General features: G+C 42.1%; 1 protein-coding gene across 1 annotated transcript in view; it reads left to right on the forward strand.

Moving 5' to 3' along the window:
* pudp (pseudouridine 5'-phosphatase) overlaps positions 1–18,467 on the forward strand; it is a 42,738-nt gene extending 24,271 nt beyond the window's left edge. Inside the window, exon 4 of the mRNA XM_057332428.1 lies at positions 17,046–18,467. Coding sequence (XP_057188411.1) covers positions 17,046–17,222 — 177 coding nt within the window. The 3' untranslated portion in view covers positions 17,223–18,467. The remainder of the gene's footprint in view (positions 1–17,045) is intronic.
* The last annotated feature ends 1,302 nt before the right edge of the window (positions 18,468–19,769 follow it).

The following is a 19,769-nucleotide window of genomic DNA, read 5'->3' on the forward strand; positions in this document are numbered from 1 at the left end:
ATCCTCGGAGCATTTTAGTGCATTTAATCCATGAAACCTTGGCTACAATTATAGAATTGTAGATTATTATAGAAAATTTAACCTGCCACGACAGCAAATTCAGCACCTTTTAGATCTTTTGTTGGTCTGACTTTGTCAAGACAAACTCAACGGAGCAGCCCCTAAATTTAGCTCTAGGTGTTTTCTTTTTGCTATACTTGTTGATTATATGTTCCGTGTTCTGTGCTTTTATTGAGTAAATATAGCAACATATATTATGAAAATATAAATTAGGGGTTCCCCAAACACGGGTATAATCAAAGGTAGGCTATCTCATGACACACCTTTTAAATAGAAAATATGGGAAAAACACACAAATACACTCCCATTACTTTTTTATTTTTCTTGTCATGAATGAATAAGTTTAATTGCAATATCAAAATACCTTATTTTAGGGCTGCACAGTTATGGCATACTTGTTTATATTATTTCCCTTCATATTGTAAGTGTGATTAATAATGTTGATCATATTTTAATGTTTTAATAAAAGCGACCATAAGCTACATGCTTCTAGCTGTAAATGTGGCGCTTGCGCATTGAGTGTCCTAGTACAATAAACGTGTGAACTATACTGTACAAGTCTAATTGTTAGTTGCTGGAATAAAGTTTTTTAATGCACCAAAACATCAAGTGGCTTTGCCTGACCCTCCTTATGACCCAAAGTTTGAGAACCTTTGATATAAATTACCATACTGGCAGTTAGTTTAGCGGGTTGATACATTTGGGCATGAGATTGCGGGTTCGCACACTCATTTCACAATTAAATAATATCCATGGTTGGATTTAGTTTGCAATTTGGTTTATTTTTATCCTACGAGTCCTAATAAATGCAACTTAAACAATTTATTAAGTGCTTATTTTATAAAGAATGCTGCTATTGCGGGTTCGCACACTCATTTCACATTTAAATAATATCCATGGTTGGATTTAGTTTGCAATTTGGTTTATTTTTATCCTACGAGTCCTAATAAATGCAACTTAAACAATTTATTAAGTGCTTATTTTATAAAGAATGCTGCTATCACACATAACGCAGTGAAGCAGTCTCTGTATGAATAATTGATTGTGGAATGATGGATATCCATTAATTCAGCACCACAGCCATGGACAGCACCTGGTAACGTGGGATGTAAGAAAGTAACCTCCTAAGGTATAGTTCAAGAAACACGCCTAGAAAAGGTATAACTGTAGTTAAGGTGCACCTTTAGAGTCTTCGTAGTGTGCTAAGATACAACGTTATCGGGAAACGCAGCCCAGGACAGAAGATAAGCGAATGTGGTTTTAAAGGGTAATGAAATCTTCCCCTTTTAGCTCTAGTGTACTTCAGAATCATTAAGAAATGCTGATTTAAATTGATCTGACCAAAAGATTGTAGTGAACTAAAGCTCTCCTTTCTAAGAAATGAAAACAAAGTAAACTTGTAACATTTGGTGTCTGGATGACACTCATTGTGAAATATTGGTAGAAAGATAAGGCTTGTGCTTTACTTGTCTTTCTAAATCAGAAATTGCATAAATACAATTCTGTATCTCATGAATGTCATCATAAAAATGTGATATGTACAGTTGGTGGCTAATTTCTTGGTGTGTAAAGATATTAGCTGTATACATGTTGTTCTCGTGCCTATTTATAAAAAAGTTAGTAATATCAGCATTGAAAAGACAACGGTGTTTAATTTTTTTTAGTTTGCAACATGTTTCAAATGTAGTGTTCTATTACAGTGTGTAAATTTGTTAGCGTTTGTTGGGGGCACTTTGAACATGACAGTTATGAGCTACAAAATGGGATTTATGTAATTTCTGTTTGAGGGAGATGAGTAATGCAAAACCTGCTGTGCAGTGCCTTCGTACTAATGTTCTTAAATGTATTTCACGAGTGTCATCCACACAAACTGTTGAACAGAACACACTACCATTTTTTTCAATGTTTTATAAAGGTACTGTAACTGAATACTTTGCTTTAATATTGTAAATTGAGTATTTAATACACAATCAGACATACACTATATTAGATCATTTATCAATGCCAAGAAACGCCATCAGTGGTTTCACGCTCATCTGACAAATGAGTTTGATGCCGTTTGTTGCTGTTGGTTAACCCATGTGATTTAGACTTTGTGCATGGACAACTGCGAGACAGGGAGTGGGTGGATGACCAATTGTTATCTGTCTGTGACCCATGCCAGCACCAACTAAATATCAGCCATAAAGTGTGAAAGAATTGTATGATTTTTGTTATAGGAAAAGTTTAATGAGTACCCACCCACAAGTACACCCAATTGTGTCTGTTGCTCGATTACTTCATTGAACATGCAGTCTCATAAATATTTATGAGACACCAATACATCAACTTGTATGTACAAGGAATTGATTCACAAACTTTGACGTTGACACAAAGTAGATTTTAAACCTGGAAGTGGTAAACAGCACAGTTTTCTCCTACAATTATAATGAATGAATTCTAGTGTCCTCTATGATGTGCAACAAATACACCTCTGTTACAGTCTTAAAAAATGCAGCTCAGTTTTTCATGATGTTGTTAAGGTCCAATGTATAAAATTTTGCAAATTGCGAATTCCACCCCACCCCACACTCCACCCCTCCCTTTCGAAGCACTACGGTGGCTGACACAGGGCTAAGATGTTGTCACGTTTTTCTTCTTTGCAGAAGAAAATAATGTATTTATGAAATGCGCTCTGAAGAGCAGTTTGTCCATTTAGGGCATCTGTAGAAACAACATGGCGAATGGCATGTAAGGGGACCCACGGTGTATGTAGCTAGAAATAGCTCATTCTAAGGTAATAAAAACATAACGCAGCATTATGTAAGGTCTTTATACACCCTAAACACATATTTCATTTCTGTCAATAGATAAAAAATAAACACTGGACCTTTAAGAACAAAGAAAGCCAAATTGTTCCCATGCGATTGAATATGCAAGGGTGGGAGATAAAAACATTGCAGTGGTTGTACCAACTTTTTCCTCTTGTTTTTATTTAATTTAACAAATTTAAATGAAAATTGTCCTTTAATTATCATTTAACATTGAAATAAATAATCAATAATATTCTTATTAGAATTACACACAGATTGTTTTTACTAAACAAATTTCCATCTTCATGTTAACTTGCTTTCACAGCATTTCAGTTTGTGTGTGGTTGTACATGTCAGTGTGCTGGGCTGATACTGGGATCTGTCTAGACAGTTCTTCACAATCCCCCTTAGCACTTTATCAACCCACAGCTTTGCGCAGACTGTGCCGAGTTCAAGACCTCATGAAGAGTGTGAGTGGGCTAAAGAAGTGAAGTATGTGTGAGTTTATTGAGGATCTTTGCTGTATCGATCACCCACCAAAGTCTCTCTGAAGAACATCCTAACTTAGTGTTAGGAAATGTAATTTAGGATTAGGCAAAATATATCATCACACGATTGCCCCAGCTTGATCCCTTGAAATATGAAGATATGTCTATTGATGAGTAAATTAAACTAGTTTAGAAGACTTTATCATCAATCACAAAACTTGTGAAAAACCTTTTAAGTGTATTAAAACAAAATATTCTGACCAAGTTGCCTTTAAACATTTGAAGCCTCCCTTTAAACAGATTTTTACATTTCATTGAACAGGCCAAGGTGAGGTTGGGTGAAGAATGCATTCATCCATTGAATGATGTGCAAGTGTTATAACACAATGGTCCTTAGGGTGTTATGTCGCTAAAATGCTCTGTGTGTGGGCTGACCTGTTATCTTTCTCTCTATCTTTTTTAACTCTTACACAGATGATAAACTATTACCCATCATCACTGTTTACCCAGCATCTGTTATTTGTCAGCATAATTTTCAACAGAACGGTTTTAACAGCCTTCTTCTTGCACATAATACCCATACACAGACACATGCATATAGTCTTGTGACATACGTACGGTCACTTGCTCAGTCTTTTGATGAGCGCCCACGCCTCTCACTTCTTGTTGTTGTCATCTCTGTTTTGTCATGTCTGCGTTCTGGCTGCTTATTGGAGCAGATGGACTTTGGCAAAGAAATGTCTGCAGCCTTATGAAACCAATGCGCGGTCATTGATTTGTGGTTGCATGTCACAGGATTTTTCAGCATGACTGTCAGCTCTCATGAATTAACTATTGACACTTTTCTGTGTAGTTACATTATTAAGTTGCTTATTGCTTATAGCTGGATCAAGTCTCTGTCTCAGCTATATAGCTAAGATGTTTTATAAGGCTCCAGAGGAACAGCAAAGGGTTCCCCAGTCGATTAAAAACTGACTTGCAGGGACTTGTAGAGAAATAAGATATTCCTTCAGGGCTGCATCATGTACATTCTAAAACTAAGGATGCACCGATACCATTTTTTTAAAGACTGAGTACGAGTACAGATCTTTTTTTCTGTTACTCGCCGATACCGATGTCTGTCCCGATGCCTGTACCTTTTCACAACACAGTGAGACTAATAAAAATAGAATAGCTTCATAATTACAAACAACTCCACCTTAAACACATTATGAAAAGATAAATAATTTTAAAATAAATAATTTTATGTGCTTGTCACAAACTTTCCAAGCAAAGTTCACAACAAATTTCAGTCAGTTCTGTCAGTTTTGTCACATGAGGTATCGGTCTTTGGTATCGATGCATTTTTACTAGTACAAGTACGAGTACATGAGCTTAGTATCGGGCCCGATACCGATATTGGTATCTGTATCTGTGCATCCCTAACTAAAACCTGTGCTGGGTAGACAAACTACTTTCTTTAAGATCTCAAAATAATTGATAATTGAATAATATTTTTGGAGCTGTTTGTGTTAGCTTCGGTGAGGTGTCTTCCCTGTATAACACGTGATGTTAGTTATTCTGATGTAGCCTAGTAGAGATGGTCATCTGGCCCCTGACATTTCCCAGAGCGCTGGACTCCACTGTGTCAGGTCATCTCTGCATCATCTTAAAATTCACATTGTTAAGTGTGGCACGTTTGTGTTTGCATGCCAGAGAATATTGGATTAATATATAAGTTAACATATAATATATAATACATATCGTCGCTGTCGGGCGGAAACCTCCTATGTCCAAATTTGGTCAATTTCATATTTTTTCACAAATCGATGCTATTGGTCAGTCCCCATGTGGGTCTGTTATTTTTACAAATTATTAACCAATCTAAAGTGTTGAAAATAGCTTGAGAGCAAATTACTTCAACTGTCTTCTTCACTCCGCGGGAGCTTCTTGGCATTACGTTACGTTACATATTAGATACATTTGAGTAGGTCTGTTTTGTTAAACATCGATAGCTGTAATGCTTCGGTGTAGAAGGAAGCCCGTGAGCCACGAAGGTAAATTTGCGAGCAGATTCGGCTAATTTCTGCCTATTAGACAGCCTAGTCAGCTCATCGTTTTTTGTATTACATCTCTTATAGTTCTTAAACCTTTAAAATAGAGTTTAGGAAGATGTATGAAACTACAGTCGTTAGCTTTGGTTAACTATTGAAGCCTTTTCTCTTGTCAAGAGGCTCAACGCGACCGCCGACTTTATTTGTGTGCAGATTAATTTCCGCCTATATTAGACAACCTGTTTAACGTTTTATTTTGGTATTGCATCACTCATAGCTCTAACATTTAAAATAGAGTTTAGGAAGATGTATGTAACCACAATCATTAGCTTTCATTAGCTCTTAAAGCCTTGTCTCTTGTCAAAAGGCTCAACGCGACCGCAGACTTTGATGAACACTGCTGGCAGCAGCGACGTCTGTGTCCGTACCATTCTTATCATTGACAGCATAATCTCGTATCTCCCTGCTCCCAAGTTATGAACCTTGTATCTCCGATTAAACATGGCTTTCGGGAAATGTTGTGTTCATGTTGGTACACAACAGTATATGATAGCAATATAAGGTATAATACCAACTTTAACGATACAATGTTTAATAACTCAAAAAATATGCAGTTTTTTTAACTTCCTGAAAAATAATGGTTTTGGAGATACGAGGATTCCGCCCGACAGCGACAATATGTTAACATATTTTTTTGTTTGTTTTGTTTTCTGTTTTTTTAGTAATATATTTTCCAACATGAAAAACTAAATATACCGTACTAGCTTTAATTTAATTTAATACAATTAATGTACAATAAAATATTAATATAAATAAAATGTAAAATAATTAACAAAAAATATATTTACACTTTGTGTTTCAAATGCAATTTCATATTTAAAAGCCTACATAATCAATAGATACAGAATACATATCAGATAGTCTATGCGGAAGTTTAATATGGCGGAATTAATTATTTTAAAATGTTTATGATTTAGAATGGATGTAAAACGTCTTGGTTACGGATGTAACCTCGGTTCCCTGATGGAGGGAACGAGACGTTGTGTCGAACCGACAGAATGGGGTTTGTCTTGAGAACCTATCATCTTCTGAGTATTTAGAAAAGGCCAATGAAAATTGGCGAATGAAATTTGCATGCCGGGCTCCTCCCCGGATGTCCGGGTATAAGAGGGAAGCCGGCGTGCTCATTCATTCACCTTTGGTCTGAGGAGCCTAAGCATCCTCCCCCGACCGCTGGGGTGGGCGGCCAGTGTTGTGGCATGAGGGACACAACGTCTCGTTCCCTCCATCAGGGAACCGAGGTTACATCCGTAACCAAGACGTTCCCTTTCTGTCGGTCTCTCGACGTTGTGTCGAACCGACAGAATGGGGTTCCTATGGAAAACGCCACAGCACTGAGCCGCGTCACAATCTCTGCGGAGCGACGTTGACTGGCCTGGGCGAGTCAGACGAACACGCTAGCGCAAAATTATGACCTTCCAGTGGAGAGGAAGGGGGACCCAGAGCTTTCCACAAAAAGTTGGGAAGCCCCCTAACGCCGGCCGTCACGGGCGGAGGCCTGATTCTCTAAATGGCGAGAAGCCGCCCGGCACCGTATGGGCCACTGGGTAAGCATTATTCCCCCCTGGGGGGGGGAACGCTGCAGAGGCCACTACCTACCTTAGGGAGGAATTAGTGGAGACACCACATGGTCTCACCATCAGGGGAGAACTCATGGGAGGAATGTGCGGACTGCAGGAGTTAACCGCAAGGTGGGAGTCCACCTGGGGAGGTCATGGGTTGCCAAGGTGGGAACCATTCATGAGGATACATCAGACGGCACAGCCCACGGAGGGGGGGTTACCACGTCTGGAGCACTAGGTCCGGTTAGAGCTATGTGGGAGATAACTCAACTGTTCCCCGGCCTAAGGGGGCAGGGCTGCTCTGCCCAGCCTGTCCCCTGGAAGGGTGCTTAGTGATGGATGGAATGCCTATTCTTTACCCGAGGGGAAAGAAGTGAGGCTGGATCGCCACTGCTCCCCCCGAAGGGGGAAGGGCTTCCGCAGGCGTACCCCCAACGGCTGCCGGTCCTACCTTTTGCCCTGCAGGACACGGGCTGACATCGGTTCAACGCGGAGGTTGTAGAACCTCGCGAAGGTATTGGGCATAGCCCAACCCGCAGCTCTGCAGATGTCTGCCAGAGAGGCGCCCTGAGCCAGTGCCCACGAGGAGGCGACACCCCGAGTGGAGTGCGCCTTAACTCCTAAGGGGCAGGGGCGATCTTGCGACCGGTATGCCAAGGATATGGCATCCACAATCCAGTGCGCCAGTCTCTGTTTGGAGACAGCTCTCCCATTCTGCTGACCTCCAAAACAGACAAAGAGCTGCTCAGAGCTTCTGAAGCCCTGCGTGCGGTCCAAGTAGAGGCGCAGTGCGCGTACTGGACACAACACGGAAGGGGTTGGGTCTTCCTCCCCGGTGGGGAGCGCCTGCAAGTTCACCACCTGGTCCCGGAAGGGAGTGGTGGGAACCTTGGGCACTTAGCCGGGCCGTGGTCTCAGGATAACGTGAGAGTCTCCAGGCCCGAATTCTAGGCAACCCGAGGACACAGAGAATGTTTGTAGGTCCCCTACCCTCTTGAAGGAGGCGAGCGCTACCAGGAGGGCCGTCTTTATCGACAGGCGAGAAAGATCGGCCTCTCCTAGGGGCTCGAAGGGGGGCCTCTGGAGGCCCTCCAGGACCACTTCAAGGTCCCAAGAGGGTACGGGGCGCGGGCGAGGCGGATTCAACCGCCTCGCGCCCCTCAGGAACCTGGTGACCAGGTCGTGCTGCCCTAGAGACTTACCAGCAACTGGGTCGTGATGTGCGGCTATAGCGGCAACATACACTTTCAGTGTGGAAGGGGAGAGGTTCTTCTCAAGTCTCTCCTGGAGAAAGGACAGTACGTACCTGATCGAGCATCTCTGCGGGTCTTCTCCGTGAGAAGAGCACCAAGACGAGAAGATGCGCCACTTGAAGGCATACAGTCTGCTAGTGGCCGGAGCCCTAGCCTGTATGAGGGTCTCTACCACCGCCGGGAATAGGTCGCTCAGGATCTCCTCGTCCCGTCCAGGGGCCAGACATGGAGGCTCCAGAGGTCTGGCCTGGGATGCCAAAACGTGCCCTTCCCCTGTGAAAGGAGGTCCTTCCTCAAGGGAATCGGCCAGGGGGGAGTTGTTGTCAGGCTCACCAGCTCTGAGAACCAAGTCCGGTTGGGCCAATAGGGCGCAACTAGTAGCACTTGATGCTCCTCTTCCCTGACCTTGCACAGGGTCTGTGCAATGAGGCTCACTGGGGGGAAGGCGTACTTCCTCTTGTCCCGCGGCCAGCTGTGCGCAAGGGCATCCGTACCGAGGGGACCGTCGGATAGGGAGTACCAAAGCGGACAATGGGTGGAGTCCGGGGAGGCAAACAGGTCCACCTGTGCCCGACCGAACTGCTCCCATATGAGCTTTACCTCTGACTGAGGTAAAGAGGACGCCCCGGAACTTGGGCGGACGTTTCGCAAACTGAATCGCGTAGCTGAGACGGATCGTCTTCCTCAGCCAACCTGACAGTCTGGGAAGCTGAGACCAGGCACCCAGAAACTGTGACAGGGGGACTAGAGGTTTGATCTGCTTCATCGTCCCCCCCGGAGGGTGGTTCGGAGGAGATCGGCTCTGCTGTTTTTCCTGCCTGACGATTGCCTGGCTCGACGCACTGTCTGTCTGAGAGTGCTGAAGGCCAGTGTTTATACTCGACATTGCGCTTCGCCATGACGCAATGTCGAGTTGCCGTCCACCGTCGACCAGAGGGTGGGAATGGCTGTGACAACCCAGAGAGAGAGGAAACTCTTTTCGTGAGGAAGTGGGCGCTGGCCCCCCGGGGGGACCAGCTGATGGTAGGACGGGGCAGGAACCGTCCCTATCCGATCCATCGATGTGGTGGCTGGAATCGGGCCCGATGGTAATCTCAATCTCCCTGGGGTCTCTCCGTCAGGGCCGCTTCTGCTTCCGCGACGGCTGCTGACGGGGAGGCGGTTTCCTCTTCGACGTCCTTCTCCGGGAGGCAGCCTGAGAAGGGGGCACTGGAGCCGGATCCGGAGTCGAAGAGGTCCGGGGCTGCCGGGAAGCAGACGCCGCTCGGGATCTCGGAGGCCTGACGACGGCCGAGTCACGGCGGGGCAAGATGTGCTTGATAGCCTCCGTCTGCTTCTTCACCGTTGAGAACTGCTGAGAGAAATCCTCAACGGTGTCACCAAACAGCCCTCCCTGCGAGATGGGGGCGTCGAGAAAGCGAACCTTCTCAGCGTCCCGCATCTGCGCAAGGTTGAGCCAGAGGTGCCTCTCTTGGACCACCATGGTGGACATCGCCCGACCCAAGGCCCGTGCCGTCACCTTAGTCGCCCGTAGAGCGAGATCGGTGGCGGTACGGAGTTCCTGCATAACCGTTGGGTCGGTCTTACCCTCGTGGAGCTCCTTCAACGCCTTGGCCTGGTGGACCTGCAGGATGGCCATGGCGTGGAGGGAGGAGGCGGCCTGACCCGCAGCCATGTAAGCCTTCGACACCAGCGATGCCGAAAACTTACACGCCTTGGATGGGAGTCTAGGCCGAGCCCTCCAGGTGGCCGCTGTCTGCGGGCATAGGTGCACCGCGACAGCACGCTCCACCTGGGGGATCTCGACATAGCCCCTGGCCGCCCCACCATCGAGGGAAGTAAGGGCGACTGAGCCTTTCTGACTGGAACGAGCCGTGAGGGGCGCGTTCCAAGTCTTACTCAGCTCCTCATGTACCTCCGGGAAATACGGGACCGGCGCTGGGCGCGGCTTGGAGCCGCGCTCAGACCCCAGGTACCACGTATCCAACCGCGAGCGCTGGGGTAAAGGCGGTGCTGTGCACTGCAGCCCAATGCTCGCGGCGGCCCGGAAGAGCATGGTTGACATCTCAACGTCCGCCTCTTCCTGGGCTCGTCCCCCCGGGGGAGGGAGCTCCGAGGAATCGTCGGGGTCGGATGCCAAGAGGTCGCCCTCCGATGCTGTGATCGACATCTCATCTTCGTCACGCACTCCCGAGTACGTGACGGAGGAACAAGACGGGGTAGGACCGTCTCTTAAGGGATGGTCAGACAAGCGTGACGGGGCGTGAACGGTCCGTGAGCCTGTGGCTGGCGGTCTAACGTTCACGGTGATCCCCATATCACCCCCGGTGTTAACGGAAACGGGCGGCAGGGCCGTAGTCACTGCCGTCACGGATCGGGTAACAGACGAGGTGGTGGCTTTACCCATAAAGAATACAGCCACCCGTGACCGCAACGTCTGGATAGGCATCTTCCCGCAGTGCGGGCAAGATGTATCCACGAAGGCTGCCTCAGCGTGCTGGAGACCCAAACACGTGAGACAGACATCGTGTCCATCCCCTTCCTCAATGAGCGCGTCGCACCCAAGAGAACAGCGGGACATGCCACGCTGGAGAAATTTGCTCTTTTAGAAAAAAAGTGCTCAGACACTTCTGGAACTGCCGAGACGCCCAGGGGAAAGTCGCTGCAGGAAGGGACCGTCCGCTGCACCACGTCGTAGATTCCAGCAGGATACCAGCGAAGAACTGGAAGATCAGCGAAGATCTGGAAGATCAGCGAAGATCTGGAGCTGCTCATCAGATGTGTAGGCTCTGAAGAACAAAAGGTGAATGAATGAGCATGCAAATTTCATTCGCCAATTTTCATTGGCCTTTTCTAAATACTCAGAAGATGATAGGTTCTCAAGACAAACCCCATTCTGTCGGTTCGACACAACGTCGAGAGACCGACAGAAAGGGAACTGCTCTTTCTAAGATGTTTAGCAGATTTTTAGCAGTTTTTAAACAGCAGATGTTTTCAAGATCTCCAGATCTTTAGAAGACGTCTTTATATACAATATTTAGATCCAATACAATAATCTAGAGCAGTGGTTCCTAATCCTGGTCCTACACTGTAAAAATTAAAGGTTCTTTGAGGAACCATTTGGGGTTCTTCACATTGCCACGCTGGCGGAACACTCAGGGGAAACTCAAGGCACCGCTTAATGAAGGGCGTTTCTCTGAGGAACCCTCAAGGCTTCTTGGGGATCCCTTTTATTAAAATGGTCTGGAACCATCTTGGGTGCTTCAAGGCACCATTTCACAGTTTATATTTGCTATTCACAATATTTTAATAAGTATAAATTCTAAAACCAAATACAAAGCAAGGTTTATTGATAAACAATAACAATTTACATTGAATAAATATTCACAGAATAGTCAATATTGTACAATTCTAAATTCATGAAATCAAATGTATAATTAATATTTTGTTGGTGATATTGTTATAAATTCACCCTAACAAAACGAACCAAATAATTTTCCTTAACTTTAAATATAAATACAGAAATATTTCAGGTACTTTGTACAAAAGTACAATAGTAAAAAAGTCAAGCAAAAACGTAGTCTCATAGTAAAGCTTACACCAATGGTAAAGTTGTATTTGCCAAAAAGCAAATCCTTGCGAGCAAGAAAAAAACAATGCTGTTCTATCCAAATGGGTTTCCTGATATTACCAGGTGGTGTGAGGATCCATGTAGGCAGCGTTAAAATTATTTCTATAGTGCATTTCACAATTTTGTATTGCTAAAGTAGATATGTATTTATGGCAAAAGAGAACAGGAGCTGCGGCTGTTGGCCTTAGGTGTCCCAGGCAGTGCAAGGATGAGCATCAGGGTGGGCTGGAGCTGGGTCTGTTGGCCTTGGGTGTCCCTGGGAATAAGACATGGAGACAAAAAGAGGGATTTAGATAAAGTCTCATAAAATGTTACATTTAGTCATTTAGCACATCACAAATTTGTCTACAAATGTAACAATAAACAAAATATTAAAATACCTGGAAGTCACTGCTTTGGTCTATGGTTAAGGAGTACAATAGGCTATTTATAGCAACAACTGTAATAATCCACTTTATTCAGATTTGTTCGTTATCAGTGAGTATTTTTACATGTGCAAATATAACAAATAACATCATAATATCATAATAAATATAATACTTACTTTTTTTGTCTGCTCAACTGGAAAATACAGAAAAATTCTGAGGAAAAAGGATAAAAATATAACTGAATATGATAAAAATATTTAATTACAGACAATTTATTTAACATGGGTGGGGAAACCATTCAACACAAACAATATGTAAAAAAAGAGCTATACATTCACTAAAAGTGGCTAAAAGTCATTGTTTGTCATTTAACACTAGCGTTACCCATCTAACATTAGCCCCACAAGCTTCATAATTAACTTATATTCGTTAGCATCTCGGTAGTTTATTTACTAAAACAAGCGCTGCCTTCACTGTGTAAATAAACTGTTTACTTTAAACAGCCAAAAACGGCCATACAATTAGACGTGTCAGAGTATCAGTATACATTTATATAGTTAAGTATTTTTAAGTTATTTATATATCTTGACTTTACCTCCAATGGGTCAGTCGAGAGGTTGTCACGATCCGTTATTTTGAATTCCCGCCTGTGACGGGATGTTTGATCGCAGACGGATCGGCGTATGACATCAAAGCACAGTGAGAGCTATTTGTGAACTGACTGCTCTGTATGCTTTAGAGATGCTATTCTAATGCCGTATGCGTTTTGTCATAAGGTGATCGGTCTGCGCAGTGCTGGAAAAAGTTAAACACACATACTAACGAAAGCGCCACATGGCACATGCATTGACGCTGCGACATTGGGCCAACAGCGCCACAGTACTGTGGAGGGCTAGACTGCTCAATAAACACACAGAGCAGCTGCAGTTTGTTTGAATGGAAAGCACAACAACGTTTACATTTTCAAAAGATTTCAGTGACTTAGGATCCGCTTATAGAATAAAAATGTTTAGTCTCCAATTAATTTAATATCAATTGTAATAAATATAAAATAATTAAAAGCTTGATATATTTTTTAGCCTTTTCTAATCATGTGCATGATTTTAAAATGTGTGTTCACTTAGCAGGGGCCAAAAACCAAACGTTGGACTATTCTTATTCTCATAAAACATCAAAATGATCAGACACTAAAAATTTCATGCAGAATTTTTGGGGGTTCCTCTAGATACTGTCTTGTACAAGAGAAATTCTCCAGGAACCACTTACAAGTTTACAGATCTTACAAGAACCATTTTTTTTTTAATTTGAGTTCCTTCAATAACCCGCAAAGCACTTTGAGGTCCCAGTGTAGTGAAAATGTGACTCCAGAACTGAATATGGGGTTATTCAAGAATCGTATAAGTTCCTGGAAGGACCACAAAGACTATAGATGGTTCCACCAATAACCCTATTATGAGAAAATGAGCATTGAAGCACTTAAATTACAGTTTAAGGTTCTTTGAGTAAACAACAGGATATTTGAGGCACCTTTGTTTTTACAGTGTAGCGACCCACCTCTCTGCAAATTTTGTATGTTCTCTTATTCTGTTCAGAGGTTAGTTCAATACGACTGTAAGTGCCATGCGAAGGAACATCATTGAATATTCTGCCATGATTCCACTTTGAAAGGAGCGTATGTAAGATTCAAGAGGACCAGGGTTAAGAACCGCTGATTTAGAACTTGATATTTCTAGAAATATGTACTTTTGTTTTAGAAATAACCAGACATTTAGATTGCAGTTCTTTAATTTTAATACATATTTATATTTAAATAATTTACTGCCATAATATGAACACATTGAACATTGAAAACTCATCAAAAACATTGAAAAATAATCAAATACATTGCAACACGTGCAGCAAACAAAACCTATATACCTTTAAAGGGATAGTTCACCCAAAAATGAAAATTCTGTCATCATTTACTCACCTTTGAGTGGTTTCAAATCTGTATAAAATTAGCTGTTCTGATGAACACAGAGAAAGATATTTGGAAGAATTACTTATAACCTAACAGTTCTTAGACCCCATTGACTACCATAGTAGGAAAATTACTTTATTTTTTTTTTGTTCTGTTGAACACAAAATAATATATTTTGAAGAATGTAGGCCAAGATGGGTTTTTAATAAATTGTGTCCTTACGAACAAAAAACAATGTCTACCGTTTAACTTTTGCATGTTCTGAAGTGTGAAGCAAATCGGGCTGTAAAACGCTGATTCACTGTCTTAATTGGAGGTGTTTGAGACTGTTGTCACACCCTCTCATCCCCAGCTGTCTGTGCAAGTGACGTGTTGATCTTAAGCCTTCTCATACGCCAGCTATGACTAATTACTGAATACTGAAATTAGATGTCCTGGACCGTTTCTAATCCAACAAGATGCTCCACTTCAAATTGCTGACAGTGAAAAAGCAATTGGCTGCTGCGCTGAGCTTTTGTCCTCTAGCTTTTTTACTTCCTTTCTTTTCACAAAAAATGCGTGCTTTAGTAATTATGGGTAATTTGCCGGCCTTTATGCGAAGTTGTAATTGTGCCGCCGGCATAAGGGAATTAGCTTAGCTTTACTCTCCAAAGGGAGCTCAGTGCTTCCGCTGGCCTTTGTGAGGTTCTTCCACTTATGGCAAAACTGGTTAGTGACTTTAGTCAATTAGGGCCATTCATGGAAACTCAAGTGCCTTTTTTGTTTTGTTCCTGTATGTGATGAGAGGAACGGAATGTTGAGACTGTTCTTGTTTCCTAATAAAACATGTTGACTCTCTGATGGCTTTTGTCCTAACTAAAATATCGTCTAGGCTCATTATTCCATATTTGGCTAATTTGTGATTAATTAAGTGAAATTTCTCCCTGGAGACAGCTATGTGTTAAGGTTTGGTCGGGTCATCACCTGGCACGGGGATTGTTTTGTTTTTTGTCGAGCACATGGCTGTCACCGTGCTTCGGCCGGCCTCGTGCTTGTGTCTGCGTCATTTGCCCCACCCTCGTGTTTTCGTATGACTTCTCTTGCACTGGTGTTTTTCCACTCCGTGCTCACACGCCTGTTGGCTCTTCACTCGTTAGACTTCATCGTTCCCTTAATTACTCTCCTCGTTACGTTCTCTTTATAATTCCCTCTGTGTTTGTTGTCCAGTGTCTGTTCGTTGTAGATTTTGTCTGCCCAGACTGCCCCAGGGGTTGCTGCGGCTCTCCTGAAGAAGTGTTCCTCGTTTTGTGTTTTCTCACTGGAGAGATTCCACCTTAGTCAAAGTCAAGTCTTGCTTCTTGGTATTTATATTCACCTTCCTTGTTCTTTTCGCTTCTCCTTCTGATCTGTCTTCCCCAGCAGTTTGCATTAGCGCTCCGGTCAGTGGTCATCACAGTCAGCGGTCTTCTTGAGAGAACTAACCGACTACATCTCCAGGCGCAGCTTCTCACCTCTCAGGCTACGTGGACTCTGAGTCGAGTGAGGCCACCAGTCGCTTCCGCCCATCTCAGCACCGGCAGCCCATCCTCGACTCTCCGTTCGGTCTCTCTGCTTCCCTGGAGGGAGAAGCTCGCGACCTGTATTTATATTTTCCCTTGCCTTCACCTGTGACAAATAAAGACTCTGTTTCCCCCCCCCGCACTTGGGTCTCCCGTGGTTCTGTCATGACACTATGTCAATGGATTTTCTGATTTATAGTATTTTTGTTGATTGTAAGTAAATGCCTCTTATTTAATTGCTTATTAAATTAAATTTAAAATTTGTCTTTCAATTTTACAGTTTGTATTGTGTCATCCTTAAATTGTATATTGGCATTGAACTGGCCATCAGTTATCGTGATCTCTAGATATCAGTGTCAGCATAGAAAAGCTATGTCCAGCATATGCAACCAAGTCTCATGACAGACATTCATATGAACATATGAATATGAATATGAATGAACATATGAACTTGAGTTGAATGAATATGAATGAACATATGAACATATGAATTCACATAGTCATGAATTCATAATTTATTGATTTGTGTTTATGGACATGAATTTCCCCCTTTTTGTGTCACCCAGCACAACCTTTTTCATATCTCTCAGCATGACTTTCAAAACACCAAAATACCATATTCAAAATACCGCTTGTTTATATACAATACTGTGCAAAAGTCTTGGGCATGTTAGTAGTTTCACCCCCTATATATCCTATGCTGTAGTCTATTCGTAGGAAATATCGGTTTACATTTTCAAACTTTTCTTTTGACATTTTTTATTAGTCTAGTGAGGGTTTAGAATGCACAAGGAGTTTGACAACAGCTGGTGCTTTACATGGATATTTGGTCTCACTATCAATTCCATCTATTTTTACATGAAGAAAGAAAAAAAAGAGTCAGACCACAAGAGCTGTTGAAATGTCTCCAAGATGCTATAAGAAACCTACCTGAAAAGCTACAGTACTGTGAAATGTTTTAGGTACTTGTGTAAAAATTCTGTGAAATGGAAATGCTTTATAAATGTATTTATTTATTCATTAACTTCTATTAACAACATCAGATTAATATTTGGTGTGACAACGCTTTGTGTTAAAAGCAGCTACACTTGTACAGTTTTTATAGCTTTGCAGGAAAGTTTCTTCTTGTTCAGTAATATCCTCTGTCTACTATCAAAGAGTACTTATACAAATGCATTAGATTTACCACCTCCTGCTTCTATTCCCAGACAGAAATGTGCAGAATTTCTCTAAATATGGTGAAAATCTTGAGTATTCAGATGCATTAATTTAATAGTCGGTTCTGGTTCTCCCTCCACAGTGTCTGGTGTTTGAAGATGCTCCAAATGGGGTAAAGGCAGGCCTGGCAGCCGGGATGCAGGTGGTGATGATCCCAGATGATAACCTGGACCGCAGCCTTACCCAGGAGGCCACCTTGGTACTCAGAAGCATGGAAGATTTTAGACCAGAGCTCTTTGGACTCCCAGCCTACCAATGACAGTAATAACCAGAGTGATTAGAATATTGCTATACTATATCTCGTGAGTTTATGAAATATAAAATCAAGCTGCAGCAAGGCTCATGCAGTAAAAAAAAAAACAGAAGAAACTAGCTCTATCTCTGTTATCTGTGGATTTCTCATCCAGGTGCAAAAAATAATGTTTTTCTTGTCCTGGCATCATTGTTTCGGACAGTTACAATGCTGAATCTCATTTCTGTCCGAATGATCACCCGAGTGACACCCAAACTAAATTTGACTATTCGGCTCAATTAGGCTTAGTTAAACCAAAAAGCTGTATTGACATTTTGCATTTGAACCAATTACAGTGTGTATTGTTTAATTTTATCCAATTTATATTTGTGCCATCTCATGCATTTGTGTTCTTTCTACATGTGTCTAGGTGTATACATCTTTTATTCGGTACAGCTTTCAACATGTTCACAACTTTGCTGTCATGGTTCGTATTTACAGTATGTGATGGTTTAACAATCCCGCTCAACCGTATGTGAGTTCTATTACCGTTACCTTTACTCCTAGGAGAGCTTTAATAAATTCCCAATGAGATTTTTGAGTTCCAACCACGTGGCATAATCCAATAACGCGGATCCGAGAACACAGTTTTCTTTCATTTTATGACCGTTTCCGCCTTCACAGAGCTGGAGTTAGCATGTTCACTCTCCCCTCTTCAGTGCTCTCCAACTCCTCAGAGAACTCAAGCCCATCTCCTTCAACCTTCCCCTCCGGTAGCAAGAAAAGTTTTTTTTCTGGCATCCACTTCCTCTGTATATGCCATGTCCTTTCATCCTCAAAGATGGGGTATTCTGGGAAGCTTTTCTTTCTGTAGGAGTTTCCGTTCCAAGAAGGCCTTTTACATGTCATTTAATTTATTAATTTACCATGAACTAATAATTGTATTGACATTAACTAGCATTAACAAAAATTGTGAATCACTAATTTGTTGATTTGATTGTTTTGAAAAAATAATTAATGAGACCCATTAAGCATCATGATTTTGACAAAGAACTTGAGTGCACTTGTGAGAACATGTGTACGTGCTGTATGTGAATAGACTGTACCTCCATTGAGAAACATACTTGAATGAAGAGTGAAGAAAACCTTTGTGATTTTTCTATTGTGTAAATGTCTGGATGAACAAAGTCTTGTTTTTATCATTGACCTCTCTGATGTTATACCAAATGACTCAGGAGTGTTGGAGTATGACATTTACACTAATAAATATGAGATTTCTAAAAAAAAAACTTTACTGTAATGCTCTCTTTAACACACCATTTGTACAAATACTTTTCATTTAAAGAGACATAATCTTGAAAACGGTTATATAAAAAAAATATTACTGGAATACTTGATTTTAATTGGTCAGTCATGGCACAGTAAGGACAGTTATTCCCCCATAACAACCAGTAAAACTGCAGGGGCCTCATTTATCAAAAGTGCGTAGAAAAGGTTCAATATTTTGTCGTACGAATGAAATTTAGAATGTGTGTAAGTACAAAATCTGTATTTATCAAACGTGCGCACGCACTTCTTAGGCACATGAGTAAGCGATCATTGTTGATAAATCCCACATGTGCAAGTACCATGCTCGGCCATTAGCATTCAGAAACGCCTCCAATTTACCATGGTTACAACACCTCCCTTTATAAATCATGTGAATGTATTCTGTGCTGTCATTAAACAGATCACTGCAGTCTTTTAACTTAATGCATCAAGTCGAACAAGCCTTGTCTTGTCTTTTATACTGTTTCACACACAAATGTGTACTTCGAACTATGAAATTACTAATCGAGTATTTGCAAAAAAGATCACATGAAACACACGGTGGCGCTTTCTTTTTTGTAGTATCACCATTCTACCACTAAATTCTCTGCATAAGCATGCTCAGAGGTGTGCTTATATTTCTACGTATTAGTACAATTTGGTAAATCCCACACTTTGCGTGAATCTGTTCTTACGCACTCACTACGCACATATCTGTGCATACGCACTGTTGATAAATGAGGCCCCTGGTCATCTTGAATGGTACTTTTATACTGTAATACCAGATTTTATGCCATATGTGTGATATAATGGGGTGTATTGAGTTTCTTGCTCTTGTTGCAAGTATTATTGTCATCATCATTGGTTTTGACCACTGCAACGTTACGCAAACTGTAGACCTCAATCCTGCACTGGCCTAAGCCCAACCAAATTTGCTTGAAACGCCAGGTGTGTGACCTCTCTCTGAGCGTTTCAATGCAGACACATAGGGCTGTCACGATAATCGTCTCATCGCGATTGTTTGACCTCATCGCGATGGTTTCAGATCATCGCAATTATTGCACCTCTATAGAAGACACTAGGGCGAGCTGTAGTGCATCTGCATATTGCATATTTTAGTGTATATATTGTTACTAATACATGGTAATACTTGTAAAATGTACCACCACAACACAATCACTTAAAAAAACAAAAAACATATACAGATTACATGCAGTACAATTTAATATTATTTAAGCAAATCTCAGTGTGAAAACCAGTCTTCCA

Source organism: Triplophysa rosa, linkage group LG4, assembly GCF_024868665.1.
Source record: "Triplophysa rosa linkage group LG4, Trosa_1v2, whole genome shotgun sequence".
Taxonomy (NCBI): Eukaryota; Metazoa; Chordata; class Actinopteri; order Cypriniformes; family Nemacheilidae; genus Triplophysa; species Triplophysa rosa.